The sequence below is a fragment of the Acomys russatus genome, chromosome 7, assembly GCF_903995435.1.
Source record: "Acomys russatus chromosome 7, mAcoRus1.1, whole genome shotgun sequence".
Taxonomy (NCBI): domain Eukaryota; kingdom Metazoa; phylum Chordata; class Mammalia; order Rodentia; family Muridae; genus Acomys; species Acomys russatus.
The window spans coordinates 4,636,854-4,653,744 of NC_067143.1; the positions used below are offsets into that span (position 1 = coordinate 4,636,854).

Genomic DNA, 16,891 nt, shown 5'->3' on the forward strand with positions numbered 1-16,891 from the left:
AACAATCCCATCAATGCTGTCCAGGTGTGGACAGTTTTTGTTTTGCCCTTTAGAGAACAGGGTTTCTCTGTGTAGCCCTAGTTGCCCTGGAACTCCCTCTGTAGACCAGACTGGCCTCACACTCAAGAGATCTGCCTGCCTGTGCCTCAGCCATGCTAGGATTAAAGGCGTGCGCCATCAATAGTCCCGGCGGTTCAATCTTAAAACCAATATTTGAGAGTCAGAGGCAAGCGGGTCTCTGTAAGTTCGAGGCCAGCTAGGGTGTTGTGGACTAAATGCAAGGAAAAATAAATCGTCTAGGCTGAAAGATACCCCCAGCTGGGCTTGTGCACAGAATTTGTGCGTAGGGGGAGGAGGCGGCAATAGGGTCGTCCCCTCGCCTAGGTACCCAGCCGTTCCTCACAAGGAGCTACATGCACCTCTGCCCTAATTGCCTGTGGCCTAGGAGGGGCTGGAGGCTATTGGCGAGGAAGAAGTATACGGAAGGGCTCACTCTATCTGAGCAGTATGGGAAAGGCGTCATTCCTGCTAGGTAAAAACTGTCCAGTCTGACTTTTGCGGGCGGGCCATGCCCAGGTAAGCGACCCTTCACCTATGCGCTGTAAACCCAATAAACTCGGTGGTTCCCCGGGGTGACCTCAGCTGGGATTGTATGTACTTGAGTTTATCTTTCAGGAAAAGAGGATACATTGTTTAGGTTTTCCACCGGAGAGCGACGTCCTCTTGTTTGGTTGGTTGCTTGGCGGTGGGGGCAGGGTGTCACTATGCAGTCCTGCCTGGCCTGGAGCTCGCTATGCAGACCAAACTGGCCTCCAACTTACACAGGTGAACATGGCTACATTCTGAGACCCCATCTCAGAAAACAAGCAAAACCAAGTAGCAAAGCCTAGGGATCTAGTGCCCACGGGTCCGCCGCACCCCCTCGCTCCGACAGTCTTTCCACAGTGCTGAGCTTTGGAATAAATTCAGAAGCGACCCGAAGTCTAAGCGATCCTCACTATCTACGATGGGAACCGCTGTAGTAGCCCGGGAAACGTCGAGCCCGCCCATGGGCAAGGGGAGGGATTTCCGGAGCGACTCTTATTGGGAAAGCAGGACTTCCGGCGGCGGATCGTTGTTGTATGCCGGGCGAGCTCAGCAGTCAGTCCGTTCCCCCTCGCAGCAAACAGGGATGTCACAGCTTGGATCCCGGGGCCGCCTGTGGCTGCAGAGCCCCGCCGGGGGAGCCCCCCCTATATTCCTGCCGTCGGATGGCCGAGCTCTAGTCCTTGGTCGGGGCCCCCTGACCCAGGTGACGGACCGGAAGTGCTCCCGAAAGCAAGGTGGGCGCGGAAGTGGATCTGCGGCCGCGAGCGCTGCAGGGGAGCTAAGCTTGTGCTAGATGAAGCCTTAGGTGAGGGACGGAACGGATCCGGAGATTGTCGCCGTGCGGAGGAGGATGCTCACGGTCTATCTTACAGATAAAATACCTGTCCTGAGGGCAGCCTAGGTCTCTAGCAGTCCTAGGGAATCTGGTCTCTACAAGTGATGGACCCGGTCCTATTGAGGAATAAACGGCCTCAGGCCGGGGGTGAGACACATCTGTCCTCCAGGCCCTTGGGTGGGAGATGCATGAAAACCAGCTCCAGGCCAGCTGCCAGTAGGTAGCGAGTTCTAGGCTATCTTGGGCTACTTGAGGCCCCGTGTTGGGGGAGGGGGGAGGAAGGAAGAAATTGCCTCTAGCATCAATGAGCAAGTTGTAGTCTACAGCTGACCACGCCCCCGCGCGTGATGTAAACCCTGACTCCACCCCCTTACCCTCAGTGGAGCTGGTTGCAGACCCTGAGACCCGGACAGTGGCAGTGAAACAGGTACCAGTGTCTCAACGGCGGGTAGCAAGGACTTGGGAGAGAGGCTGGGTGGATCGCGAAGACTGGTCAGCTTTCCCCTTTTCCACCGGGCCAGACTGGAAGCCTGTATATAACCTTTCGAAGTTGTGATTAGTGGCACGAAGTGACTAGGCGGGAGGAGTGCGGGTCTCCCTGGAAATGGGGTATTGGACGAGGTGGGGAGGCGTTCCCTGAGGGGCAGAGCCAACACGAGGCCCTCCTCCCTTCTTTGCAGCTGGGGGTTAACCCATCAACTGTCGGGGTCCAGGAGTTGAAGCCAGGATTGTCTGGCTCTCTGAGCTTGGGGGACATCCTTTATCTGGTTAATGGCCTATACCCCCTGACCCTGCGTTGGGAAGAGATCAGCACACCCGGAACCCAGCCGGAGACTCCTCCAGGCACGCCTCCTGTGGCTACAGAGGAGGGGGAGGACGCTGAGCCTCAGAAAAAGCGGATGCAGAAGTCATCCCCTGGCTGGGAGAGCCTAAAGAACTTACTGGTGTTTACACCATCTGGGGTGAAACCTCGGGGCAAGGTGAGGCCACCACCACAGCCCAGCATGATTTTGTATGTACCATATGCACTCAGGTGGCTGCAGAGAGCTTTGGGTGCCCTGGAGTCGTAGTTACTGGCAGTTAGAGCCACCTGACGTGTGTGAACTAACTACTGAGTCATCCCTCCAACTCTCCCAGCAAACTCCTCTGCTCTTTCTGGGCTGCTAATCCTCCAAGGAGATGCTCAGGGGGAAAAGGCGGGTGAGACACTGGTCCCCATTAAGGACTGCAAAGCAGGGAGTGCAGGACACAGGATCAGTGAGCTACTGCACTGCATCCTCCCCTCCCTCAGTCGCGCACACTCTGTGAGCCCAGTACCAAAAGGCTGGGCTCAGAGATGACGGTAATGCTGTCCCTGTTATTGGTGCTACCAGGTGGCTGCCTTTGACCTAGATGGGACCCTCATCACCACCCGCTCTGGAAAGGTCTTCCCCACTAGCCCTAGTGACTGGAGGTGAGGTGGGACATGGGAAGAGGCTGGGTCGAGAGCCCGGAGTCCTTTAGGCTACGTGTCACCCGCTGCTTCTCACCAACCTTAGGATGCTGTACCCGGAGATTCCGAAGAAGCTGCAGGAGCTGGGTGCCGAGGGCTATAAGGTGTGCTGGTGTGCACGCAGTGTGTGCGCCGGTGTGTGCTGGGCTCCAAGGGCTCCAGGGTGCGGGGGCCTGTGCTGTGTGTGCATGTGCACGTGCATGGATGTGTGCGAGTGCGTGTGTGCATGGACATGTGTCAGTGTGGGCATGTGTGTACATGGACAGGTGTGTGTGCCCACACATGCAGTGGTGAGGGAGCTTCAGCATGTGCTTGTCCATCCCCAGCTGGTTATCTTCACCAACCAAATGGGCATTGGGCGAGGGAAGCTGTCAGCAGAGGTGTTCAAGGCCAAGGTGGAGGCTGTGTTGGAGAAGCTGGGGGTCCCATTTCAGGTACAGCCAGAAGGGACACTTAGGGGTTATATGGGACCCAGAGGGTGCATGCCAGGGTGTGGGGTGGAAGCCTTGGCTGGGGCCCATGCTGACAGAAACTGTCCTCGGAGATCCCAAGGGGGCACTAAGGACACTGGCCTGGCCACCTCCATAGGTGCTGGTGGCAACGCATGCAGGTCTAAACCGAAAACCAGTGAGTGGCATGTGGGACCATCTGCAGGAGCAGGTGAGCGGCCTCCTGTGTCACCACACAGGTGGCCATTGTGAATGCCTAGAGGTGCTGGGGTGGGGGTGGGGGGTCAGGGAGCCAGGTCCAGCCTCTGCGAGGTCTGAGGCAGTGTTAGGTAATCAGAGATGCTCGGGGTTGAGGGGGAAAGTCTGGTGGGTATCAGGGACACAGGAAACAGAATGAGAAAGAAGTTGCCCATGGGTAGGAGCGTGCAGATGCAGGAAAGCGGATCTTCAGGCTTCAAGTGGGGAGAGCAGGGAGTAAGGGCTGTGGGATGTGCGCTCTCTAGACGCCACAGCAGGTGGGACACTCTGAGCAATGCTCTTTTATTTTTGGTCCAGCCACCCCCTCTACTGTCCTTAATGGAGAAGGTCTTCTCTGCCTCTCTCTGCAGGCCAACGAGGGCGTGTCCATCTCCATCAGGGACAGTGTCTTCGTGGGAGGTGAGAGACACAGGCTTTTGGGAGCATCAGAAACCCTCTGGGCTCAGCAGTGGACAGGATTGCCCTCCCTTTACAGATGCAGCAGGCCGCCCAGCCCACTGGGCCCCGGGGAGAAAGAAGAAAGACTTTTCCTGTGCAGACCGCCTTGTAAGCCTGGGGTCCCCCCAAACCCGCCTCTGCCACACCGCCTCGTAAGCCTGGGGTCCCCCCAAACCCGCCTCTGCCACACCGCCTCGTAAGCCTGGGGCCCCCCCAAACCCGCCTCTGCCACACCGCCTCATAAGCCTGGGGTCCCCCCAAACCCGCCTCTGCCACACCGCCTCATAAGCCTGGGGTCCCCCCAAACCCGCCTCTGCCATACTGCCTCATAAGCCTGGTGTCTGCCCCCCCAAACCCGCCTCTGCCACACCGCCTCGTAAGCCTGGTGTCTGCCCCCCCAAACCCGCCTCTGCCATACTGCCTCATAAGCCTGGTGTCTGCCCCCCCAAACTCGCCTCTGCCATACTGCCTCATAAGCCTGGTGTCTGTCCCCCCTAAACCCACCTCTGAACCCTTCTGACCTCTGCTTCCTCCCCCAGTTTGCCCTTAACGTTGGCCTGCCTTTTGCCACCCCTGAAGAATTCTTCCTTAAGTGGCCAGCAGCCCGCTTTGAGCTCCCAGCCTTTGACCCGGTGAGACCCAAAGGGAAAAGGGGTGAGGAGCCCCTGACTAGCTCCCTGGGCTCACACCCCCATTTTTTTCCCCTGCCAGAGGACCATCTCCAGTGCTGGGCCCCTCTATCTCCCAGAGTCCAGCTTCCTCCTGAGCCCCAACCCAGAGGTGGTGGTCGCAGTAGGATTCCCTGGGGGTGAGAAGCCTCAGCCCGGCCCCTGGCTCCCCCGGGCTCCCCCTGGGCTCCCGGGCACTAGCTGATGGCTTACACTGCCCCACAGCCGGCAAGTCCACCTTCATGCAGGAGCATCTGGTGTCTGCGGGATATGTCCACGTGAACAGAGTGAGGAGCCTGCACCCCACCCTCCTGCAGTGCTTTTCCAGGGTTGGGGGCGGGGGTTTCCCCAGACCAACTGTGACCTGCCCTGGGTCCCACAGGACACGTTGGGCTCGTGGCAGCGCTGTGTGAGCTCATGCCAGGCAGCACTGAGGCAGGGGAAGCGAGTCGTGATTGACAACACTAACCCAGATGTCCCAAGTCGGGCTAGGTACTGGGACCCTGTGGTTGGGGTGGGGGGGCACCAAGTGTGCTAGGTGGCAGTGACAAGTGTGCTAGGTGGCACTGACGGCAGCATTGCCTCCACAGGTACATCCAGTGCGCCAAAGATGCAGGTGTGCCCTGTCGCTGCTTCAACTTCTGTGCCACACTAGAGCAGGCTCGCCACAACAACAGGGTGAGCCACACCTTCTGGTCCCGCCCCACCCTCTCCCCTCCCCTCCCTTCTGACTTGTGTCTCTTTTTGCAGTTCCGAGAAATGACGGACCCCTCGCATGTGCCAGTGTCAGACATGGTCATGTTCAGCTACAGGTCCAGGGGTTCTGGGGGGCTGGAGGGTCCAGGGGTTGGGGTGCAGAGCCTCACCACCACCCCCCCCACCCCCCCCATCTCACAGGAAGCAGTTTGAGCCACCCACTCTGGCTGAGGGCTTCCTGGAGATCCTTCAGGTTCCATTCCGGCTCCGGGCGCATCTGGACCCCGCGCTGCAGCGACTGTACTGCCAGTTTCTGGAGGGCTGAGCCCACAATAAACGCTGCCACTGCTCTGCTGGGCCACCTCGCTGGGGTTGTGGGAGGCAAAGTGGGTGCCGTGGTGGTCTGCACTGAGCTTGGGCTTCCCAAGGGGCTTCCCTGCAGCCAGCACACCTGGCCTGGGGATGTGGGCAGCCATGGGGGGAACCGTGACCTGACACATCGGTCAATGAGAGGTTATCTGAACCCAGCTGTGGGACACTGGACCTGAGACTGGACTCTCAGAATGTTGTATCTGACCAGGTGCAGCAGATTATAAATGTGTCAAAGAAAGGCTTCGTGTGGGTTAACTGTAGCCTGACCTACTTGTAGAGATGGTCCAATAGCACAGGTCCCCCAAACTGCCAGGTTTAGCAGCCCTCTACTTGTGGGTGGACCCTCATGGTGTCACCTGGAAACACAACCATCTTGTACTGAACACAGAATTAGCAGGAGGGGATAGCATGTGGGTTAAAAGGCTTTATTAGGGAAACATACAGGGGCAAGGACCATCCTTGGGAGACCTCAGGACGCTGTCCTCCAGGTTGCTGGGCAGGTACAGTTCCCAGAAGCCCCTGCTCAGAAGCATCTGACCTGGGAGGCAGTGGGAGGGTGGCTTCTACTAGTGAAACTGCACCCTACCCCCTACGCTGTGGCCCTGGCATCCGTCCCTTGGCAGGGGTACTTGTACCAGGAGGCAGTGCCTCATGCAGTGGGTCTCCTTAAGGCCAGGGCCACCCTGCTGCTTCCCGCAAACACAAGTGCTGCTCACCAGTCTCCACTGGGGCCTCGCCTGGGAACTGTGGCCCGCCCAGCCTGGGAGTCCACTAGCCACCCATCTGCAGAGAAAGAAGCCAGACAAGTTCAGAAGACGGCAGCCAGTGGCCGGGCCCAGTGGTGCATGCCGGGCAGAGCCAGCCTCACCCCTCGCTGCTGTTGCTCCTGCTCCAGACTTCGCTGTAGGACCTGCTGCTGGTTGGCGATGACACGACGGATGCCGTTGACAAAGTTGCTCTGGTCGTGCGGGATGAGGCCGATGAAGATCTTTTTCTCCGAGGAGTATAGAAGCATAAGGACGCGCACCTCACAGGAGGCCTTGTAGGAGAAGTGCACGCAGCCCGCCTGATGGCGGCCCAAGTCAGACACTCACTCACCCACACACCATAAGGCAGCCCATCTGGGAACAGCTGTGCCCAAGCCTAAGGGCTCCCTAATGGCAGGCCTCACCCTGTTAGGTGGTGGCCCCACTCTTTTACACTGGAGACTCAGCCCCTGACTATGTAACAGGAACAGTAACCAAGGGCTCCCCAAGAAGGTCCTGAGGTACCCTCACTAGTTCCAGCACTGGGATCACCTACTCAAGAAAATAAAGCCATAGAGCTGGATCTTGGGGGCTCAGACCTTCCAAATTCCCCGGGGAATTCTGGACCAAGCTGAAGTGCTTGCTGCGGTTGGCAGTCTGGCACCCAGCTGGGGTCAGGGCTATCTGGTATAAAGTCTCCATGTATTGACAACAAGCCGGGGGCCTCAGTTCTCCCGTGAAGGCAAGAGGGCTGGGTGGAACTGAGCACGCAAACATGGAAGATGCTCTGCTGCAGCAGACACAGGCCCCGCCACAGCTTCCACAAGTAGCTGCACTAGTCTGCCTCTCCCCTGCTCCCTCCACTCACAAAGCCGTTGTCCATGATCCGACACAGGCTCTTCAGGGTCTCCATGTCCTTAGTGAAGTGGAACTGTACCAGGCGTGAGTTCCGGAACAGCGGCACTAGCGTGGTCTGTGGGAAGGCCCACACCACCGCTGAACCCTGGCTCGCTGTGGAAGCCAGGAGCAGACTGTGCACCGGCCCACCAGAGGGTCACCTTCCCGCCCCCAGCCTGGGGTCCCCTGCACCCTCACCAGCAACTGCTGAGGAATGAGTTGCATGAAGAGCTTCCGTGGCCACTGATCCGTCCTCCTGCCACACGAGACAGCAGCTGTCAGTCAGTCAGGGCCTCCCCCAGGGCCTGCACTGCCAGCGTGCCCACCCCACCTCACCCTACTCACAGGATCTCCCCTTGGTTCACGTAGATGTGGGACGGCAGCCACCGCTTGGACCGACTATTGGGCTCAGGCCTGGGCTTTGGGGCAGAGCGAGAGAGCACTTCAGCGGAAGGCAGCACAGGGCCGGCAGCCCACACAGCCCCCGCAGCTCACCTCCTGCCACTCCATGACACCGCTCCACGCCAGGAATTTGTTGTTGACGATCTGAACAGGTCCAGAGTGCACGCCTCCAGGGCCCACGGCCTGTGGGACAGGACACCACCATACCGCCAGCAGCTTCAACTCAAGGCTTTCCCACTAGCTGGCTGCAGCCCTGACTTCGACCCCAGTGGGCCGAAGACTGATCCTGCCTTCACTGCCAACTAATTGTCTGTGCATCCAAGTGGCCCAGACAAGGCTCAGGCCCTGGGTGGTGCACAGGCCCCCAGCTACCTAAGTAGCTAGCAGGCCTCTGAGAAGGATCCCTAACATCTTGCAGTCGAGCCCCAAGACCCATGGTTACCCTCCAGAGGCCAAACCTGCCAGCCCACTCCTGTGCTACAAAAGGCCTCTACACCCAGGACCCATACCCTTCGAAGCCTTCTCCATCAAACCCTGTGTGGGTGTGCCACTGCCTCCTCTCAGCTCCCCTGCTGCCCCCCACGCCTGCCTTCACATCACACCCTACACCAGGCACATGCAGTCGGTCTACCAGCTGCGGGCCAGGGCCAGGCTGCACTCAGCTGGCACACCTGTTTGCGGGTGGTGATGACCTGCCGTATGGCGTTGACGAAGCCGCTCTGGTCGTAGGGGATGAGGCCCATGAAGATCTTCTTCTTGGACGAGTACAGGAGCATGAGCACACGCACCTCGCAAGGAGAAATGTGGGGGAAGAGCATACAGCCCGCCTGTGGGGACAGGGCTACAGGTCAGGGCCTGAGCCTCCTCAGTGTGGGGACAGGGCTGCAGGTCAGGGCCTGAGCCTCCTCACTGTGAGGACAGGGCTGCAGGTCAGGGCGTGAGCCTCTGCCTGTGGGGACAGGGCTGCAGGTCACGGCCTAAGCCTCCTCACTGTGAGGACAGGGCTGCAGGTCAGGGCGTGAGCCTCTGCCTGTGGGGACAGGGCTGCAGGTCACGGCCTAAGCCTCCTCACTGAGAATCTGTCTTTGCTTGGAGGCCCAGACTTGCCCAAGTACAGCTCAAGCAAGGCTTTCCCAAGAGCAGGCAAACCACTCTGTGTACCTTACCCCTGATGACTGATGTCCAGGGCAACGAACAGCGAGGGAGTCAAGGCCCCTGTGTAGCTGTGCCCCTCCCTTCTCTGCTGAGCAGCCTCTGCTCTCGTTTGCTCTGGTTCCCAGCACCCACCCGGCAGTTCACAACCTTCCATTCAATCCCATGGGATCTGATGGCCTCTTCTAGTTTCCGCAGCCCCAGGCACACACACGACACACACGACACACACACCACAAGTTAAATAAATAAATAAAGAATATCAATCCTTATGTTTTTAGAGAGCAGGTAGCAGGCCAGGCTGCTGTGCCACCCAAGGCAAGCCACTTCCCATCCTAGGATCCCAGTTTCCCCATTTGTGAGAGAGCGATAGCATAGTGACCACTACAGGGCTATGACTAGGTACCACTCTCTCCTCAGTGGGAGGATGGCTACCTGCAGGCTACCCTGTCCTGAGCCGGGATGCAGGGGCTAGCCTTCTGGACTAATTCTCCGGACCCCAGGGCGCAGCTCTGGGAAACTGCCCCAGACAAGCTGCTGCTGGCACTAGGTTGCAGCCAAAGGGACAGCTCTTGGGAGGTGGTCAAGTGGGGGGGGGGGGGTACCAGCCTAAGGCAGAGCTGGGCACGAGGAATCTGGAGTCCAATCCTCTGTGTGCGTGAGCTGGTGACTTCCTCCCACCCTGTACTGCCACCTGCTGCAGTCCAGTGACCTCAGACTGGGTCCACGACCATAGAGGCTGGCCACCAGGTGACACCGCCCTGCCCTCCCCAAACACACGGGCCCTGAGAAGCAAAGCCTGGGCTCCAGTTCACAGGCAGTGGACGGGAGTGGTATGTACTCTGGCCAGCCCGTAGGCGCCTATGCCTGTTGCTTCACAGCCCCACCCCACCAAAGTCCTGGGGTGACCACTCAAGGGACACAGGAAGACTCCTGTTACAGGGCAGAACTAGGTCCCACCCCATCCCATGGCCCCCCACTCCCACTCACGAAGCCGTTGCCCATGATGCGGCAGAGACCCTTCAGGGAGTCACAGTCTCTGTTGGTGAAGTGGAACTGGGCCAGCTGAGAGTTTCGGAAGAGGGGGCCCAGTGTGGTCTGTGGGTGACAAGGGGAGCCACTGATCACAGTGAGGCAAGTGTGGGGAGATCCTGGGGGGGGAACTTCTGGGGCTGGGGCTAGGGTCACGTGGGTGGGGCCAGGGCTTGGGGGCGGGACACAGTCCCACTGGTCTCACCAGCAGCTGCTGAGGGATGAGCTGCATGATCAACTTCTGGGGCCACTGGTCCGTCTCCCTGCAGTAGGGGGTGCATCAGAAGCCATTCCCTGTATCCTAGGCCGCCCCGGGCTGCCCACTCCCACACTCACAGGTTCTCGCCCCTGTTCACGTAGGCCTGGCAGGGCAGGGTGCGCTTGAGCTTTGCTGTGGAGTCCGAGAAGGGTCTCCGCTTCTGCGGGCGGGAGGGGGTGGGGAGGACTCAGCACAGTGCCCAGGCCACCCACACCCTGCACTGACTCAGGGATTTGGGGGGCGGGCGGCCAGGCTCACCTCCTGCCACTCCAGCACGCCACTCCAGGCCAGCAGCTTGTTGCTGAGCCGGTGTTCATTCACTGCAAGTCCCCCGAGAGACAGCCCAGGTGACGAGGGCCCAATAGGCCCCAGGGCCCCAAAGACTCGAGCACCTTCCTGCCGCAGAGGGGAGAATCCTCGTGTCATTCGTGTCGGGCCACTCCAACTCTGACACCCTCAGGTGCCGACCCAGTGCCCTGATACACACTCCAGGCCCCAATCTCTTCCCCCGCAGCCAACGCCTCAAAGCTGGCTATCCTCAACACCCCTTAGAGCAATCTGTCAGAAAACTGTGGGCAGCATCCCAGTGCTCAGGGCTGTACCCTAAGGCCACTGTTCCACCCCACCCCACCCCAGAGGAGCGTCCCACAAATGGTGGCCTTCTCTGAGGACCAAGGAGGAAGGGACCAGAAACCAAGTAAAAAGAGCATCCTGGAGGAAAATAGGGAGACTGGAGGGAGCCCAGAGGCTACCTGAACGAGGGTGCCAAGCAAAGCCACAATATGCTCCCTCCCCCAGGCTGCAAGCTAAACTCTCTTCCACCAAGCATTTCAAATGAAACAAAACAACCAGCCTCCTGGACAGCCTTTGAACAGTCTGAACCGTGTGTGCCTCCAGGTCAGGGACCCTCTGATAAGCATCAGTGCTGATGTGGCGCATTGTTAAGCACCCTGCGTGATGACAAACCAGAGAGTGTCCTCCTGGCGTCTTAAGTAGCAGAACAGCCTAGGTCCTCACTTATCCCTGCTGCGGGGCCTTCCTGATGAATACAGCCCTGTAGCACCAAGCCCTCGGGATTGCGGCCAACAGGCACCGAGGCTGCCTGGCCTGCACGTGCCTTGAGACAAAAACCACAAGCGGCCACACGAGGCTGCGTGTGAACCACACAACACAGACAGGCCTAAGTGAAAATCAGGTAAACACACTTAGGGACCCAAACAGAATCCCACCCTATTCAAGTGTGGGGTGGGGATAACCATTGAGATGACGTGTTTGCCTGCACCCCCATGAACACCTGTATGCAGGGGGACACACTAGGAAGCGCGGCGGCTCCCAAGTTATGTACACGTCCCCGCATGCCCGAGTTGCTGCACACTGAATGGCAAAACGAAGTCGTATTTGTGTGGAAGAAACGCATCTGGACCCTAGGAGCAGCGTCAAACACCGAGGGAAAGCTTCAGGCTACTGCGAGGGTGTGTCTGCGTTCCTCAGGTGATCCAAGGGGCTGACCCGCCTCAAGCTCCGCTGGGGGCAGCGTCGTCACAGGGTACAGAAGTGGTCTGAGCCAAGCCAGGGAATAAGCTCTCCACAGACCAAGCATGCGCAGGTGTGGCCGCAAGTCAACCATCACAATAGGCAGATTAGTTGCCCAAAGAAAACCTCAACGTCTCTAGAAAGTGCGCGCACGTTTCCAGTGTGGACAAAGAGGTGACAGCTCCATTAACTACAGGGCTGAATGTTTGTTTACTTTAAGCCTTAAGGTCTGGGCTCACCGCGGGGCGGACATGCAAATAGAGGGACTGTCCACAGTCAACATCTGGCCCCGGGTGGGGTGGGGGTGGGGGACGACAACGCCCCCGCGAGCAACAGCTGGCTGCGCGTGTATACGCCGGGCTCCTCCGCCGGCCGCCTCGCGTATTTCCAGACCCGGAGGCCGGCCGAGGAGCAACTTTGCAATTGGAAAACACAAGCATGCACCCCAGGCGCCCCCCGCGCGCGCGTGTGCAGCCGCCGCGCGGTCAGCAGTAATCCGAACCCGCCCCGCCTCCGTACCCCGCCCCCCGCCCAGCCCGCCGCGCAACAAAGGGGTGAGCCCGGAGCGGACCGAGGGCTGATCCGGGACCCCGGGTGCGCCCTCCCGCGGGTGGCCTGTGGGTGCCGTGGACAAAGGCACCCGCCAGGGGAGGGGCGGCGGGGCGGGGCGTGCGTGGAAGGCTCTGGAAGCAGGCCGGGGGGGACTCACCATGGGAGGGGCCGAGCGGGCCCGGATCCGCGGCGGCTGCGGGCCTCGGGGGACAGCGGGCCAGGAACGCGAGCGCACGGCGCGCACGACCAGAGGCCGCGGTGGCCGGCCGCGACCTCCGAGGGGACCCCCGGCACCGGAGCGGTGCGGGGCACGGCGCGGGCGGACCATGGCGGGCGGGAGGCCGCGGGCCTCACGGGGGGCGGGGGAGGGGGAGCTGCGGGTCCGCCGACCGACGGGCACGGGCGCGCGGCTTCGGGAAGACGCGGAGCGGGACCGCGGCGGGGGACGCGCCGCCGAGGGGTCGCCGCGGCCGAACCACTGCGGCGGACGGGGGAGCCCGGCGCCAACCAACGCGAGGCTGGGGCGGGGGTAGCTGGCGCCTACCAACGTGGAAGAGAAGGGGGAGCCGGGAGCCGGACCGACGCCCGGGGAGAAGAGGAGCGGGCGCCAACCAATTGACTCCGGAGGGGAGAGGCGGGGCCAGCGGTGACAAACGCTGATGGAGGACCTGAGGGGGTGTGGCTGGGGCGCACCAAGAAGGTCAGCGAGGGAGGATTTCAGACTTGGAACTGACAAGAGGGAAAAACTGTTCCTCTGAGCTCGGGTTGATGGTACAGCACCAAGTCGTCATTGCTGGAGGGACAGAAGGCGGTACACGGGATCATGGGCGGTGCGACGGCGCCTACCAATAGGCGGAGGGGTAGATGAAGGAAGCGGGCGTTCTCGCATCTCGGAGGCGGTGAGGTGGCAAGGGACTGAGAATACAACTCCCGGCGGGCCTCGCGCGGCCTGGGAGTGACCAAGAGGCCAGGCCTAGCTGCACGTCCATTTGCCCAGGGTCCGCCCACTGTCCCCTGCGCCTCCCAGCAGTTGCCTCTGCCAGATCACTCACTGTCGTGATATGAAAGGAGTGTGCTATGGTACTTCTTGCTTCGGTTGGTTTTTCACCTGTGATATTGTCTAGCCTGAGAGTGCCTGAGCTCAAATTAATACAAGTGCTTGGCGTTGTAGAGCCCTGGCTGACCTCTAAGTCCAGGGCCTCCCGTATTCACACCTTTATTAGAGGTGTGCACTACCACACTTGGCTGTTGAGCTATCTATAGGCTACTGAGATTTGAATTTATGGCCTCTTGCGGGCTATACGTTCTCCCCTGCCTTCTTTTAAACAAGAAAACCTATTTGTACTCTACCCTGTTCTGCCTGGCTGATCGGCACAGTACTTTTGTTTTGTTTTGTTTTGTTTTTTGAGACAGGGTTTCTCTGTGTAGCCTTGACTGTCCTGTACTTGCTTTGTAGGCCAGGCTGGTCTCGAACTCACAGCGATCCGCCTGCCTCTGCTTCCCGAGTGCTGGGATTAAAGGCGAGTGCTGGGATTAAAGGCGTCCGCCACCACGCCCCGGCGGCACAGTACTTTGACCACATTGTATCAGGCCCCTCACAGCACTTAAACCACAAGCTCTGATGTCTGTCAGCTGGAACAAATGCCCTGGGCAGTAGGCTGGCTTTATTTAATCCCGTGTTTTATAATTGACAAAAAGATAAGCTGGAAGGTAGTGGCAATCAGAGGGCTTAGCTGGTAAAGGTCCCTGGCCGCCATGCAGCCTGACAGCCTGTTTCCATCGCTCTAACCCACACGGTGGGAGGAGCCAGCCGACCCCTGCCAAGTGCTCCCTGAGCCCCTACACGAGTCCCGTGGCACATCTGCACACAGATGATAATTCAAGAGTACACTTCCTAATTTAGCATGATGGCCTCGTCTCAAAATACAAGAAAACAGAGCAGGGCTCAGAGGTTAAGAAGCACTGACTGCTCTTGCAGAGGTCCTGAGTTCAATTCCCAGCAACCACATGGCGGCTCACAGCCATCTAAAATGAGATCTGGTGCCCTCTTCTGGCCTGCAGGCATACATGCAGGCAGAGCACTGTATATATAATAAATAAATAAATCTTTTTTTTTAAAAGTGTCTCAAAAGAAAAAAGGGGTCTTGCCATGGAAATTGTGCAGTCCTGGGTGGAAGAGAATAAATGAGATCACACAACCTGTGCTGCTACGTGTGGACACAAACTGGGTCACTCTGTTCCTGCAGCAGCGGCCTTGAGGAACAAGCGGCATGGGCAAGAATGACCAGCTGCCAGTGAGGATACAGCCTGGATTAAGGCCAGATGGCCAATGGGTGTTTGAAGACTCCACCTGCAGTTGAGCAGTTACAGGCACCCCAGAGCCCCACTGCTAATCTGTCTGAGCACCCCTCAGCAGCAGCAGTGAGGAGAGCCTGACCTGCATCTCCCTGCATCCCCTGCTCCAAGCCTCAGGGTTCCTAGCCAGCCTCATTGCTCTAATCAGAACCCTAAAACAAAGACCGAGGAAGACACGGTCCTCCTCACATCCTCCTGCCTCATCTTCACAAGTGTTAAGTACAAGCCAGCATCGCCACACCGGCCTGGTTTCCCTGGATTCAGCTTCTTTAACTCCTAGGGGCTCTTCAGGGGCTGGCGCTATGGCCAGCGGGTAAAGGTGCTGGCTGCCAGGCCCGAGTTGGATGCCCTGGACCCTCCAGACCTCCACATGGGCATCTTGGCACCCATACAGGAAGTGAACACAGCAGTGAACCAAAGACCCTGCCGTGTCACATTTTTACCTTGCCGCTGCAGGACCACGAGTCACCTGGCACTTCTGGCCGGGACTCTATGCCTTCCAAAGCCCCAGCAGGTCATGAGCTTTCTAATCATTGTGTGATATGTCCTAATGGAAGAAATGCACCTGCTGATCTGATAGGGGGTCACCATCCCTACAGCCTACCCCAGATCCTGGGACCCAGAACAAATCTGCCTTTCCACAGGTATGCCCTAGGGAGCTGGTGCCTGGTCAGACCAGCTTATATTTTATTTTTCTTCCAAAAGGAACACCAGACAGGTGGTGCACATCTTTAATTCCAGCACTCAGGAAGCAGAGGCAAGTGGATCTCTGAGTTTGAAGCCAGCCTGGTCGACAGAGCAAGAAAAAAAGAAAAGGGGAAAAAAGGATAAAAAATAATACCTCCCAGCCGGGCATGGAGGCGCACGCCTTTAGTCCCAGCACTCGGGAGGTAGAGGCAGGCGGATCGCTGTGAGTTCGAGGCCAGCTTGGTCTACAAAGTGAGTCCAGGATGGCCAAGGCTACACAGAGAAACCCTGTCTCGAAAAACCCAAAAAAAAAATAAATAAAAATAATAATAATAATACCTCCCAAATACCTCACGAGCCACAAACTGGACAGTTGCTAGCCACATCTTGATGCAGGCCTGAGGCAGAAATTGAGACAGTGTACAAGCAAGTCAAAACTACACACCATGCCTCACTGGGGGACACTCCCAGGGGCTCTCCACTGAGCCACACCCATAGCCTGAGACCACACCCCTAGCCTGAGACCTGAAGAGAAGGTGAGATATGAAAAGGCTGTCATTTTGTCTTTTTTCCCCCCCTTTCTTTCTAAAAAGTACATTTGTTGGCTCAGGACTTTCTGACAACAGGAAAAGGTTTTAGAGACTTGGTGTACGTCGAAACAAACATTCCTTAAATACTCCTTGGCTTGTTTCTGAGACAAGGTCTCCTTGGCTGGCCTGGAACTATGCAGACACGCCTACAGGTAATACAGATAATTTTAAAAAACAATACTCCCCTGCCTCCTCTTCCCCCTCCTCCCCTTGCCTAAACCACACCCCTCCCAGGCTGGCTGCAGTGGGAGCTAACTCCCACTGGTTTGTGAGCTTTGGCCATGTTTTGCTTCCAGTGTGTGTGCAGCTCCCGAGTGCTATGCGACAACCTTTGTACCTTCAGCGTTCTGGGACAGGGCAATACCGACATGCGGAAGGGTGAGGCTGAGGCGGCAGCCTGTTGAGTGGCAGAGGACAAGACTGTGCCTCAACCATTGTTTTCTTTGTGTGTGTGTGTGTGTGTGTGTGTGTGTGTGTGTGTGTGTGTGTGTGTGTGTGTGCGCGCGCGCGCGCAGGTGTCCCTGGAGGCCAGAGGAGTCAGTCCCTCCTGGAACTGAAGTCACAGGTGTTTTGTCAGTCACATGCTGTGGGTGCTGGGAAGTGACCCCTGCAGAGGCAGTACCCACTCTTAGCACCCAAGCCCTTTCTCCTATCTCCTTTTTAAAACTTTTTATTTTCCCTCCCAAGACAGGGTTTCTCTGTGTAGTAGACCTGGCTGACCTGGAACTCACTCTGTAGACCAGGCTGGACTCAAGAGAGTCTACCCCTGCCTCTGCCCCCCAAGTGCTGGGACTAAAGGTGTGCGCCACCACAGCCAGGCTCACCACAACCACTCTTGTTTGGAGAGCAAACCCATGTTTCCCTAGAACTGCTGCTTGGTGCCTCCCTGT

The 16,891-nt window shown here is 58.4% G+C and overlaps 2 protein-coding genes across 2 annotated transcripts; one reads left to right on the top strand and one right to left on the bottom strand.

The window, feature by feature from the left end:
- Positions 1–1,009: 1,009 nt before the first annotated feature.
- Pnkp (polynucleotide kinase 3'-phosphatase) lies at positions 1,010–5,773 on the top strand. The gene is made up of 16 exons (XM_051148480.1): positions 1,010–1,322; positions 1,804–1,850; positions 2,104–2,403; positions 2,797–2,876; positions 2,962–3,019; positions 3,242–3,349; positions 3,504–3,575; positions 3,973–4,021; positions 4,098–4,168; positions 4,600–4,692; positions 4,772–4,868; positions 4,954–5,015; positions 5,111–5,220; positions 5,319–5,406; positions 5,479–5,540; positions 5,626–5,773. Exons 1-16 carry the CDS (start codon positions 1,049–1,051, stop codon positions 5,747–5,749), a joined length of 1,695 nt encoding a protein of 564 aa, XP_051004437.1. The 5' UTR covers positions 1,010–1,048; the 3' UTR covers positions 5,750–5,773.
- Positions 5,774–6,436: 663 nt separating this feature from the next.
- On the bottom strand, positions 6,437–12,697 carry Ptov1 (PTOV1 extended AT-hook containing adaptor protein). The gene is made up of 12 exons (XM_051148481.1): positions 12,527–12,697; positions 10,543–10,680; positions 10,362–10,444; positions 10,231–10,288; positions 9,984–10,091; positions 8,513–8,668; positions 7,935–8,024; positions 7,785–7,858; positions 7,638–7,695; positions 7,411–7,515; positions 6,665–6,862; positions 6,437–6,579 (listed from the first exon to the last, which is right to left on the bottom strand). Exons 1-12 carry the CDS (start codon positions 12,695–12,697, stop codon positions 6,568–6,570), a joined length of 1,251 nt encoding a protein of 416 aa, XP_051004438.1. The 3' UTR covers positions 6,437–6,567.
- Positions 12,698–16,891: the final 4,194 nt, after the last annotated feature.